Raw genomic sequence first — 13,078 nt, 5'->3', positions numbered from 1 at the left:
AATGTGAAGAGCCCAAATTTAATATCTACTGGGATCTAACCCACTTACACTGTGTGTGTGTGTGTGTGTGTGTGTGTGTGTGTGTGTGTGTGTGTGTGTGTGTGTGTGTGTGTGTGTGTGTTTGGTGTGTGGAGACTCAGTTAGAGCACCTCTCATCTGATGTAATCTGTCCTAAATTGCCTTTTGTGCCCCTGATGTTTACTTTGCAGTATGAAAACATAAACATCAAGCAGCGTGGTGCTGGAGCTTGTGGATAACTGCGTAGTGTGTGTGTGTGTGTGTGTGTGTGTGTGTGTGTGTGTGTGTGTGTGTGTGTGTGTGTGTGTGTGTGTGTGTGTGCGTTTGTGTGTGTGTGTGTGTGTGCACAGTTATGCAGCAAGCTAAACACACTTTCTGTAAAAGTTGAATATATCTATTGTCTTTTGAGGTGAAATGCAGTTGTTAAACGCAGCGATTATGATGCCTATAGCTTGGTTGACAGTCCTGAAGCAATTAGAAAAAGAATTACTAAATAAACAGCCACAAAACAGCTGTAATACAACAACACAAAACGATAAACGATAATCTCAACTCCATTACAAAGTCATTTGAGGAGAGATCACAAAATGCTTTGTAACATTTAGCTCTTTTGTCTTTTATCTTTTATAAAACTATGGTCAAAAACATATATATCAAGATAAAAATGTTCATATCAGTCGATTTTGATGTATGGTCATTAACTAGGGATCTCAACCTTCTGATCTGACATACGACATAAATCTCTATGTATTAAGAAGGAAAACACAATTGCATTTTGCACACATTTCTGGCTCGATTAAAATGGCTGAAATGAATGTTGATGGTTTTAAAAGCAGCCAGTGTATTTTAAATTTTAATATAAGATTGTAATTTTTATTAAATTCTCTTTTGAGTGTAAACAGCATTTGTTGACTGATTAACACAAATATAAATAAAGGTGTGAAACTGCCCCAGATGCAGATTTTCTCTTCCTGTGTCCTTCCCCTTATTCCTCGCTCCTTGCACCGCACCTTGCAGTTCATTTTAATTGGCTGCAACTCAATCCTCCAGAGGTCAGGGAGACTGCTTATTTGTATACTGCGAGGCTATTGGCCGTGAACATGTAAACCTGACACCTGATATTAGCTCAGTATCTATTTCAGGAGACGGCAGCTAAATCACTGATTTACACAAAGCACGTCCGATATCTCCAGTCATATACCTTCAAATATCTCAAAATGTTTTTTAAAACATGCTTTGAAATGATCTTGCGAGCCATAAAAATAACATGTCAGCTGTGTTATATCAAGGAAGCTTCATCTATTTACACGCTTTAGTAAACCACCCAGATTTGAGTATTTCTGTGAAACCTTCAGTCTGGTCTAAACATTTAGAATTGGATTAGAATAGAAACCTGATCTATGGTCCAACTACTTCCTTATGGAGGGATCAGGAGGGAGGAGTTATGGCGGCTTTATGAAGTCACCTCCTTTCACACTGATGGATTTAACTCAGTTTGGCAGTTTGGCTTTTTCAAGGCTACGTTCCGCATTATGACAAATAAAGTTTCTAAAAATTGAAGAAGCACAATTATTGGCTAGAATTAGATTTACATGAATTCTGGTCTTATTTGTATTTAGATGTGAACCCGGACCCTAAGAAGCTCTTAACCTGCTCTCACTCGACAGCAGGCTAATAGTGTAGCCCTGCATTACACAACCAGCTCAAGGATTAGCCTACAGTGTATCAGGGGCAACGCCAGCGCTCCTTAACCACACAGAGATTACTGGCCGAGATCAGCGCTGCTCGGAGCATTTTCACAGTTGGTAACAAGTCAACTCAATTTGATGCACATTAGCCGACTAATGTAGATTGCAGGATAAGCTGCAGCACAGTGGGTAGCCGAGCAATTTGCTGCTATTGGGTGGAAACATTTTTTAGAGGGAGAGAGAGAGCAAACCTCTCAGTCAAGTTGCACCAAATTTCACACACTTATAATAAATATCCCCCCTAAAGATGATAATTCTTTATATCAAGATCCATGAATTATTCCCTGGGATATTCATTTCATAAAAATCATTTCCTGGAGTCGGCGCCAAAATGTTATTTCTTCTTTTGTGTCCCATCTTCCCATCAGGTTCTGTGGAAATCTGTTTTGTAGTTTTTGCGTTATCTTGCTGAAAATCAAACAATCATACCGGGGTTGAAAACAGAACGTCCTTGGTGGAGATACCAACTCTTCAAATCAACTGTCTGCTTGTGAATCTGCAGCTCATGGAAATAAATCCCACTCCCTCCTCACTCCCTTCCCACCCTGCAGCTGCCCTGTAGTGCTTAATAAACACTGTTTTCCACATCCCTCAGTGGACGACTTGTTAGCACGCGTGCACCGCAGCCGCTCCCAGAAAACAGTCCATATGGAGGAGCATGCGTCTGGTAATGAAAGGCCGCCGCTCAAGCGAAGGATTCACATATGGTCGTTCTTTTGATCCTGCTGCAGCTCGGCGAGCCTGAAAGAACCTGACATGCCCACAGACACACATGTGGAGGCTTCTGCTCTGAAGCCTGTCTGGAGGCTGGACGTTCAGTTATTAATCTTATTTAAACTGTCTGAAGAATAGAGTAGTATGAAAATAGAATACACAAAAATAATGGTTAATACAATAGTACTCTTGGGGAATTTGTTGTTGTTTTTCTTTGTACATGTGATATTATTTATCTGCTATAGTCTAACTGCATGAAACAAGTTGTTGAAATTCATCTTTAAATGGTTTGTTTCTCCCCCCCCCCCCCCCCAGGTACACTAAAGGGGAGCTGGACATTGCCTACATCACATCACGCATCATAGGTAACACATGTGTTTGTTGCTAATGCTGATGTGTGAGATGTGTGTGAAGTTTCACTCTAACAATGTGACAAGTTTATACTGGTTTACAACATCCAAGGACGCTGAGGCAACTTATTTTATAGAAACACGTAGATGAGAAAGTTAAAAAGTGATTTGTATCTCCTGATGTCAGACAAATCTCAAGCTGCTTCAGACAGGCACTGAAGTCTGGAAACATCAGAGTGAGCCCACATGAGAGAACAGCAGGAAAAGAAGAAGAAGAAACGGAAATCGAGAGTTTTTCTCGATAAGGGCCGATGCCGGTGTGGGTGTGCAAAAACACGAGATTGTCAAAGTAGATATTATACGTCCTAGCCCTTAAAAGCTAAACCCACATGCTGACACTCGTCTTAGTTCTTCTGCGGACATTTTTCTTTCTTGCTGTGTTCTTGCTGTGTTCTTCATATGTGAAAGACAAACTCCAGAAAAAGTCCAGACCCAATTCCCCCTGACATTTCCCGTCATGTCTGAAAACGGCTTCAGGCGCTGATGACATGTACTCACATAAACACAAACACAGATGTCTGCTCCTCCATCTTTCCCGCTGTTCTTCTCGCATCATCAACTCACTTACAGCATTGCACAGAGTGAGCAGTGTGTCCTTTAGAGGACGAAGTCAGCTGTACATTTGTCACCTGAGGGCGTGTATCCCATCATGCTTTGTGTGGTGCAGGCACTGATAGTCATGCCTCAATGTTGACCTACACTATGTGCCGCCACATATTTCAGTTTTAAATTCACCTATTTGCAGATCTGTAGTCAGCATTGTTAAAGTATCTCATCCAGCTTCTGAAATACGACGTCTTTTTATTGCAGTAATGACATATCCAGCGGAGTCCGTACAGATCGGCTATCAGAACCACGTGGAGGACATCCGCTCCTTCCTCGACAGTCGCCACGCCGACCACTACACTGTTTTCAACCTATCGCAGCGCAACTACCGCGGCGCCAAATTCTCCAACAGGGTGAGTGTGACACTGGCTCAGATGAAGTCGTTTCAGCTTTATTAGTCAGTGCTTAGTTGCAAGTGGTTGTTGGATTATTTAAACACCAGAGTGAGATGTGGAAACCTATTTACAGCTCACTGGCTATTTTTGCTACATGTGGTCATAAAGTGTCAAAGCATCCAAAGTGCTCCCATTGGAGGAGGAGGTACACAAACATTTTACTAATACACAAAAATGTACTGCAGATAAACCAGGTAGGATAAACGGTTTTGCAACGTGAGTTTGCACCATAGCCTGTTTTTTAAAAAGCTTTACACACAACAACTCACTAATGACAAGGAGTAATTCTGCGGAGCATCAACACAGACCGAGAGAAGGCAGGTTAAGAACGGTGCTAATTGTGATGCTCCATTTACTCTGTGTCATTCTGTCTCTATGATTGTGTGACATGTGCATAAGGAACCGCAGCATGTGACCCCAGTATCATCTCCTGCAGCACTTATGCACAGCTGGATTTAGATCCGCGTGCAGGCGCATGTGTGCAGATGTGAAGATTGCCACCGCTCAGACACTGAGGAGTCAAGCTGTGGAGTGAACATGGCTGAGTTGGCCCCCTGTCTGCCCGTTGGAACTCACTTTATCTCCAGTGGATGACTCATCGTGGCAACTGGTGTGTTGTGTTGCTCCACTGCTGCAGTGCTGTTGCTATAACCTGCACCTCTCCTCTCTCCTCTCTCCTCTCTCCTCTCTCCTCTCTCCTCCCTCCTCTCCTCCGAACTCTTCTTCTGCTTCCACGTGTTTCTCCTCCCTCCTTCTTCTTTGCTCTATTTCTATTTCCATCTCATTTGCTCTCTGACTTGTCTTTGCCTTCCCCCCCATCTTTCACATCCCCCCCCCCCTCTCTTTTCCCCCCGCACCATCTCCTCTCCAGGTCTCCGAGTGTAATTGGCCGTCCCGCCAGGCTCCCAGCCTCCACAACCTGTTTGCTGTGTGTAAGAACATGCACAACTGGCTCAAGCAGAATCCCAAGAATGTGTGTGTCATCACCTGCTCGGTAAGAAAACAAACCCCCGTCAGGTTCATCCCCCGTCCTCAATTTAATTTTCACTGATTATATTAAAAAGGTAGAGTAGCTTCTGAAACACTTTTTTTTGTACGGATGCGTTTCGACTGTATCTCAACATTCTGTCGAGTTTTAATTCTCCTGTGACCCATTTTTGAGTCTATGCATAGTGTTGGAAATATGCCTCCACCGGACAAGCTGAAATGTCCTCCCAGTCCCCCAGTGTCCCTTTCAACACACATTTCAGTGACTCACTTTATCGCCATCCCTGGTTTAATTGTCAGCTTGACTGTTTAAGGGACCATTTTAGAACAAACAGAACATACTGGTTGTACTGTGAGAGTTAAAAATAAGAGTAGATGCTTATTAGTCATTTAATCAAATCATCAACATGTTTTTCATCCAATAAAAGCCAAAACAAAACCTGCAAGGTTCTCGCTAGACTGCTACGACTTTTCAGAAATCCTCTAACGAGGCCTCATGCAACTAACTTTCTGACAAAAGCTTTGTAATTTGAGTGGTTTGGTAAAACATCTAGAACATCTGTTATATATTTTGTGGACTTGTGTTCTCAAATTATCCAAAATGTTTCCAACGATGTTGAAACCCAGAGAAATCACAAATTTTAGTCAAGGTAACATATGACGTTTCATTCTGGTTTGCCTTTAATTGTGTCATTTACTTTGCCCGTCTCTGCTGTTGGCAATGGTGGTGAAGACCACAACTCCCATGATCCATTGCTGCTTCATAAGGTCAAACTAGGTATTTTGTTATTGTTTTGATTGAAAGACCCCTAGTGGCCAAGGTTATGTATTGTACATTCCCTGCCCCCAAAAAGTTTTGCATGGCAGAGATCAGTTTAGGAAAGAAAAGCCAAACTTTTATTTTTATAAAACCCTTTCATTCCATCTGTGCCGACCCACTACAACATCGACATTGTCAGGAAAGTCCAGCCCAGCTAAACTCACCCTCTAAATACTTTGCTGTAGAAATGTTTCCCCTGAATCCACCAGTGAGACTTTGTTGTAATTCAGCGACAGCACTGTACGGTGGAGGCTGTGGCCAAGTGGCTGTGGTTTGGCTGTTGCTTGGCAAACGGCTCCATCTTGCATAATCCTCCACAGACAGTTCCTTTCTGAAAAAAAATAGAAAAAACTTTCACAAGAATGTTTTTGTCTCCCTGCAACCTGAAATGACCTCGAGTGAATTTAAACAGTGAATGCATTCAGTAATCAGTATTTTCACAGACATCCGCAGCATTCATGAAGTGTGAGTCACTGCTCAGAGGCTTCAATCAAACATGTTCACTCTTGATGCGACACCAGGATGTAAATTGAACTGGTGCAGAAGTTAACATTTATGCCAGGAGAGACCAGTTTGTATATATATATATTCACGGGTTTATCCATTTTGATCTGTTTCTCCAGGATGGTCGCGCTCTTTCGGGCGTTCTGGTCTGTGCCATGTTCTGCTTCTGCCACCTCTTCAACAACCCGGTTCCCGCCATGCAGCTGCTCAGCGCCAAGAGACCAGGATCGGGCCTCTGGCCTTCGCACCGCAGGTTCGCATCCTCCGACACGAGCGAGAGAGAACAGAGGGCAAGTGAAAGAAAGAAAGAAAGAAAGAAAGAAAGAAAGAAAGAAAGAAAGAAAAGAGGGAGAGTTTGCCTTTCACATGAGCGCAGTAAGAGATTGTCAGAGTCAGACGTGTTCACAACGACAGGAAAATGTCTGCTGCCGATCGACACCAGCCCGTATCACCAAACCGAGTTGACATCTTTGTCTGCGTCTTCTGGTTTTATGACACCTCCTTCCTTTTATTTTTTTTACGGTTTTGTGCTGCTATTATTATGCTAGTTAATAAATTAATCAACTGTGTTTAGTGTATTAGAAATTAGATGTCATTTTCAGGTATATTGCTCTTAACTGAAATTTGAATACTTTTCAGTGTCCAAGAAAAAAACATTGATTGAATTTGGTTAGAAACACATTCACATCCTCGGTGTATTCCACCGGCTCACATAATTGTTTTTCTAAGCGTTTTGCATTTAGGCACCGATGCAGGCACTGAAACAAGGGCTGGTGAAGGTGAAATAAATAAAACACAAAACAAGCCGAACAGTCCCTGAAGGCAAAAGAACTCAAACTCAGGTAACAACTAGACACAGAGGACTCAGAGCACAGGGACTGAATACACAGAGGAGGCTGCGGAGATCAGTGAAAACAGGTGAAACACATGAGGCGCAGGATCACAGGAGCGGGAAACTCAGACAGGAAGTAAAGTGAGAGACTGAAGCAGGAAATGAAGAACTCAAAGTGCAAACAAAGAAGAATCCAAATCTGCACAACAGAGTCCAAACACAAGGAAACACAGAGTCCATAAATCGAAACAAATCCAAAAAGCGTTTCCAAAAGGTCCGAACACAAGACGTTCAACCAGAGAGAATCATGACGACCCATTCAGAGGATGATGCACATTTTAGATTATGGCAAAGCAGCAGAATTTGAGACCATGGGCAGCGAATCAAAATACATGTAGTCGTCAAACAGTGTAGCCGACAGTCATCGGTTTCCTCATTGTGAGCATGAATCTCAGCCCGCGGAGCCGAGACACCCTGGAGGTCGGACATTTGTTTACCCTTTCAGCCAGTAGCTGTAGTATTTAAATGCTAATGAAAGAATCTTAGCGTGAGTCAGAGTCTCAGTGGAAGTTCACGGAGAGTTTATGGAAATCGCAGCAAATAATTAGATTCTGGAAGGAGCTCAAAGTCCCTTAAATCTGTTTGGCTGCACTCGGGATGTTTCAACTCTTTTATAGCTGCTCTGTATTTGCTGTTGTTGGCTTGATACGGTGTCAGGTGCAGTAGACTGTAATGAGCTCCCAGTAAGTATATATATATATAACATTGGCCAGTTTGTGAAGGACGATGATGACGAAGCAGATTTTTCCCCGTCCCTGTCCACATGCAGGTACATCGGTTATGTGTGTAGCATGGTGTCAGAGAAGCCCAGTCTGCCTCACTCCAAGCCGCTGGTGATCAAGGCCCTCACCATGAGTCCGGTCCCCTGCTTCAACAAGCAGCGCAGCGGCTGTCGGCCCTTCTGTGACGTCCTCATCGGAGAGACGAAGATCTTCACCACCTCACAGGAGTATGAGAGGATGAGGTAGGGACCGGATGCTCAGTGTAAAGCACTAGATGGTTTATAATAATCATAATATGAATAACAAATTATTCTCTTGTTCTGTCCGTTCAAAACACGTTTTTTTCTCTCGCCGTCATTAATTCTTAATTACCACCACGTTTGTTCTCCCCTCACTTACCCACATTTCTCTTCTTTCCACTCTCTGTGTCCTGTGCTTCCTCGCAGAGAGCACAGGGTCCAAGAAGGGAAGGTGGTGTTCCCTCTGGGCGTCAGTGTGCAAGGAGACGTCGTGGTTTCTATCTACCACATGAGGTCGACCATTGGAGGACGTCTACAGGCCAAGGTACACATTTAGTCCTGCACTGTCCCAAATCCCAGTTTCCCAAATCATTTTTCTCCACATCTGGCGATCCTCAGAAAATGATCTTGTGAATCCTGCAGGGCTTGAGACCCCCAGTCTTCCTCACTGAGCTTTCACTAAACTTTATTTGTCCTTCTCTTATCAGGTGTCCAACACCCAAATCTTCCAGATCCAGTTCCACACTGGCTTCATCGCTCCTGGAACCACCGTGTTACAGTTTAACAAGTAAGAACATTTCTTCTGTTTAATCACTAGTACTAAAAACAAGCATCTCTTTAACTATTCTTTACATGTATTATATATTTTAGAACAACAGTTCCAGTCCCTTTTTATACATTTCCTTTCACGGTGCACATTATCTCTCCTCTCAGACCCGACCTGGATGCATGTGACTCTCCAGAGAAGTATCCCCAGCTGTTCCATGTGATCCTGGATGTGGAGGTTGAGGGGGTGGACAAGCAAAAAGACCTGACGCCCCCGTGGGAGCAGTTCCCCTGTAAAGACCTGAGCCCCAGCGTGCTTTTCTCCTGCCACCAGGAACACCAGGACGCGCTGGCTATCGCTGGTACTGTGGCGACGCATGTTTAATCCATAGAATAGTAATGGTTGAGGTGGGAAGCTCAATGCGGAAGATTTGTACACGTATATATATTTATATATATAGACATAGACAAACTAATGTGCCTCTCATTTTTGCTCCTACAAGATGAGATGGAGGGCTTGGATCTGGAGGGTAAGAGAGAAGAGGAGGCCACAGATCTGTTAGAGAAACTGTTCAAGACATTAATTAACCAGGGGCTTGGTTTTAATTCAATTAGATTATTAAGGCATTTAATTGAAATATTGATAATTCTCTACTTGGCTGATTCCATTCGTGATCTGCACTGACTGAATTGAAATCAAGCCCGTACTTGTGATGCAGGGATATATCATTTTGGTAGAAAATGTTGCGCTTGCCGCTCTGGCGTGACGACTCATGGGACCAGAATAAATTACAGCTGTAGTCGAATTAAATCCCTGAACACGTGTCCTACAAGCAGACACATGTATTCCTCCTCATATCGAATGAAATGTTTTTGATAAATATTTGTGGATGCGGAGAACTGGGAAAACCGACTCTCAGACATAAAGGAAGACAAAACATTTGCTCTACCAAAGTGAAATATTGCTCTGAATTAGTTCTGTTAGCCGTTTTCATCCCTTTTTTTTTTTTTGCTGATAGCTTTATGTATATTTGATAGATTCCTGTAAATGAAGACTATTTGTGTTGTTGTTGACAATTTCTCCTCCAATTAGCTAAAAGCAGCTCCGGTCCCATTGGCAGACAGCAAAGTGTGCAGCTCTCAGTGTGAGGAGAGTAGATGGTGCTTGTAGCAGTGATGCCTTTTATATTCTACTTCCCTCTTCTCCCTTTTCCTCTGGCTCTGTATCTACCCCCCCGACCATTCATTCCCCTGTGTCTGCTCTGACACGTCTTTCACTCTGCATTCTACGCCTCCTCCTCACGCCTCCGTCTCTTTCTGTCTCCTCGTCCTGCAGAGCCGAGCCGGCCCCCCGGGGGTCCAGAGGGTCGGGGCCACGGTGAGGAAAGTGAGCCCTCTGACGACGAGATGCTGTCTCTGTCCAGCCAGCGCAGCAATGCCAGCGCGGCCCCCCCGAGACCTGACCCCCCTGCCCATGCGTCTGCAGCTCCTGCAAGTGAAGAAGTGGATCTCCTCGGCCTGGACGGGGAGGAGATGAACCGGCCGGCCTGCCCTTCGTCTCAGCCCCCGTCTGCCGCAGCCACCGACCTTCTAGGGGACTTGTTCGGGGGCCCGCCTCAGCCAAGCAGTGGGGCTTCATCCGCCCAGTCCACTCCGCATAAAGTCGTCCCCAACACTGCCTCGCCATGTCACTCTCCTGCACCACCAGGTGACGGGCTACATTAGATTTAAACACACAATGTGATCTTGTAAAATAAACTTAGCTCGTCTGATACATATTTAGAGTTTCGGTGCATTTTTAAAGATGAATTTAGTTAATTAAGCAATAAAGTTCACTCTTAGAAATAGTTAGACAAAATAATCTTATTTCTGGTGCTTCGTTCCTCATCTCGTGGTTTTCTTCAGATGATAAAATGGATTTTAAGATTATCTGGTCGAACTGTCAGTTAATATTAAGGTATAAATATCAAAAATATATAATCTATAGAGTAAATTAATAAAGTTTGGAACATTCGTTTCTTTTAAATCCACATATAAGATTTTGAGGAAAAATATAACAATTGTTGTGAAATAAAAGTGTGAGGCAGTTAAAGGTGAGGAATTGTTTGTTTGTTTTGACATGTGGGCAATAAGAATGGATTCTTTAAAGATATATTACAAGTTCAGAGGTACATGCAATGCAAAAGAAGAACTTTTTATATAATCTGCCATCATCTTATTTTCCAGAATGAGAACGTTTGTGATTTTGTTTTTCCCCCTCAGCGTTCGATCCCTTTGGGGCAGGTCCGATGCCCAAGCCTCAGGACGTGATGGGCTCGTTCCTCGGACCAGGTAACGTGGGGAAGCCAGACCCCTTCCTGCATGCTGCTCGCTCTCCGTCTCCCACCCTGCAGCCCACAGGCCTGGGTAAGGCATGTTTCTGCTGCTCTGTAGTAAAGACATAAAGAGAGTCTGCCTCAAACCTGGGTAAGACATGTTTTTACAGAGTCGGCAACGTGCACTGTGTGATTAATGGCATCCAAACCTGGCTTTTTTTGTCCATTTGATTCGTTTTTTGATTTTTGTTTTAGATTTTTTCAGTTTTGAAGCTTTGCTCTACGTGTTGCTTACTCGACAAGAGATGGCCTCTTTTTAATTTCTGCTGCATGTTGGATTATGAGTTTGCATGATGCATAATGTGCATTTGCAGCACCTGTAATTGTTACTGTATAGAAACTCCACCGACCTGATACCGACTCGAGTCAGTCCCCATCATTTATCTTAATTTATCAACTTAAAGCCAATGTTTTATCTTCAAGCAGGACAGGACAACTCTGCTTCTTTAGATTTAGACTTCTCTTTATATAGTCAACACCCTTTCCTAGTGAGTGAGGTGTATCACAGTTTCGAGAACCAACACCTCGATCCATTTAGACAGACTCCCTAACAACGTCTCTCCTGAGACCGAAACCTGTTAATATTTATTCTGTGTACGTCGCTCATTCACTGTGTGTGTGTGTGACAAACCTGTGTGTGCTTGAATAGGTCGGAGTTCCCCCGTTCCACCCGCCAACCCGACCGTCAACATTCAGCAGCAAAACGCCAAGGGAGGATGGGACTGGAACCGACCGGCCACAACCACAGGTGCTCCGACCGCACAGACGCACAGAGATACACAAACACATCTGCAGCATTGACTGTTCAATCATTTAATCTGGGGAACCTGGAGAATCGAATTGTGGTTTGTTCTATGCATCATTACCCTTTGTGTGTTCATGCAGGAGGAGGCTTCAGTGTGGGCAGCCACTCAGCTACCACCAGCCCCACAGGCTCACTGAACAACACCCCCACCCACCAAACAAAGCCAAGCACCCTGGACCCGTTCGCTGACATAGGCAACCTCGGGGGAAGCCTCGGAGGTCAGTCGCTGGAACGTTTCCCACGCCTCTGTCTCTTTTGCCACCGTCTCTCTGCTTTAATCTACATGTTCTTTATCATCAGGAGGTTCTGGCTTCTCCAGCAAACCCACCACCCCTACTGGAACGACCCCCTCTTTCCCACCCATGGGCTCCCCATCACGGCCTCCTCCGTCTCCCCAGCACGCGGGAGGGTGGCAGGCTCACGCAGGAGCCGGCTTCCCCTCTTGGCAGCCGGGTGCTGCAGGCGGCGGAGGGTGGCCAGCTCAAGGACAGGGGCCCACCCCGCAGCCAAAGCCCAGCCCCAGCCACACCCCCATGCCTCACACGTCGCCTCAGAACCGACCCAACTACAACGTCAGCTTCTCTCCAATGGGAGGAGGCTCGCCCAGTGCGGCGGTTAAAACACAGGCGGCCATGGGTGAGGAGACGTTTCACTGTTGCCTGCAGTTTGTTAAATTTTTGTAATAGAGCAATATTTGACATAATTTGCAGTACTTCTTGAAATTTATGGATTTTGTTGTTACTGAGTATGAGTGTTCATGCAGAACAAATCTATGGCTTTTCGTCTACAGTACGATGAATGAATTCAAATGGACATATTTCAGTGCTCATGCTGGATTCATATCAGATTTAAAATGTTGTGCAGTTTATCCTAGAACACAAAAAATTTCTCAAGATTTAAAAAACATTTCATATGACTCCATTACTGATTTAAATCTGATTCAGATTGTGTTTTATTTTTTATTTCCTCTTCCAGGCTCCAAGCCCAAGGCCTCACACGCCAACTTTGACGACCTTCTGTCTGGTCAAGGCTTCGCAGGGGCCAAAGAGAAGAAAGGGCCCAGGACCATTGCAGAGATGAGGAAGGAGGAGATGGCCAAAGAGATGGACCCGGAGAAAATAAAGGCAGGGGCCTCAGAGTATCATCTGCAAACAGACTCAATAATGACTAGTTTGTTGTCCTTATTTGGTCACATGACTCTAGCATCAGTACATCTGGGTAGAATTAGAGTTTGTTGTCTTTTTATCCAGTGAGTTACAATAGAAACAATTCACAGAAAGTAGCATATTGTTCTCAA

The 13,078-nt window shown here is 44.2% G+C and overlaps 1 protein-coding gene across 3 annotated transcripts in view; it reads left to right on the top strand.

Moving 5' to 3' along the window:
* The window catches only part of dnajc6 (DnaJ (Hsp40) homolog, subfamily C, member 6), a 29,835-nt gene that overhangs the window by 14,438 nt on the left and 2,319 nt on the right, over nucleotides 1–13,078 (top strand). For 2 of the 3 annotated variants that reach the window (XM_034582371.1, XM_034582369.1), the window contains 14 exons: nucleotides 2,796–2,845; nucleotides 3,701–3,849; nucleotides 4,763–4,885; nucleotides 6,322–6,455; nucleotides 7,864–8,058; nucleotides 8,263–8,380; nucleotides 8,544–8,623; nucleotides 8,770–8,963; nucleotides 9,938–10,303; nucleotides 10,861–11,007; nucleotides 11,626–11,724; nucleotides 11,862–11,999; nucleotides 12,082–12,417; nucleotides 12,757–12,905. In XM_034582371.1, coding sequence (XP_034438262.1) covers nucleotides 2,796–2,845; nucleotides 3,701–3,849; nucleotides 4,763–4,885; nucleotides 6,322–6,455; nucleotides 7,864–8,058; nucleotides 8,263–8,380; nucleotides 8,544–8,623; nucleotides 8,770–8,963; nucleotides 9,938–10,303; nucleotides 10,861–11,007; nucleotides 11,626–11,724; nucleotides 11,862–11,999; nucleotides 12,082–12,417; nucleotides 12,757–12,905 — 2,278 coding nt within the window. The remainder of the gene's footprint in view (nucleotides 1–2,795; nucleotides 2,846–3,700; nucleotides 3,850–4,762; nucleotides 4,886–6,321; nucleotides 6,456–7,863; nucleotides 8,059–8,262; nucleotides 8,381–8,543; nucleotides 8,624–8,769; nucleotides 8,964–9,937; nucleotides 10,304–10,860; nucleotides 11,008–11,625; nucleotides 11,725–11,861; nucleotides 12,000–12,081; nucleotides 12,418–12,756; nucleotides 12,906–13,078) is intronic. The other variant, XM_034582370.1, reaches the window with a different exon arrangement.

Source organism: Hippoglossus hippoglossus, chromosome 4, assembly GCF_009819705.1.
Source record: "Hippoglossus hippoglossus isolate fHipHip1 chromosome 4, fHipHip1.pri, whole genome shotgun sequence".
Classification (NCBI taxonomy): Eukaryota; Metazoa; Chordata; class Actinopteri; order Pleuronectiformes; family Pleuronectidae; genus Hippoglossus; species Hippoglossus hippoglossus.
The sequence above is the reverse complement of the archived record's forward strand: the minus strand, read 5'-3'. Positions and strand labels throughout refer to the sequence as shown.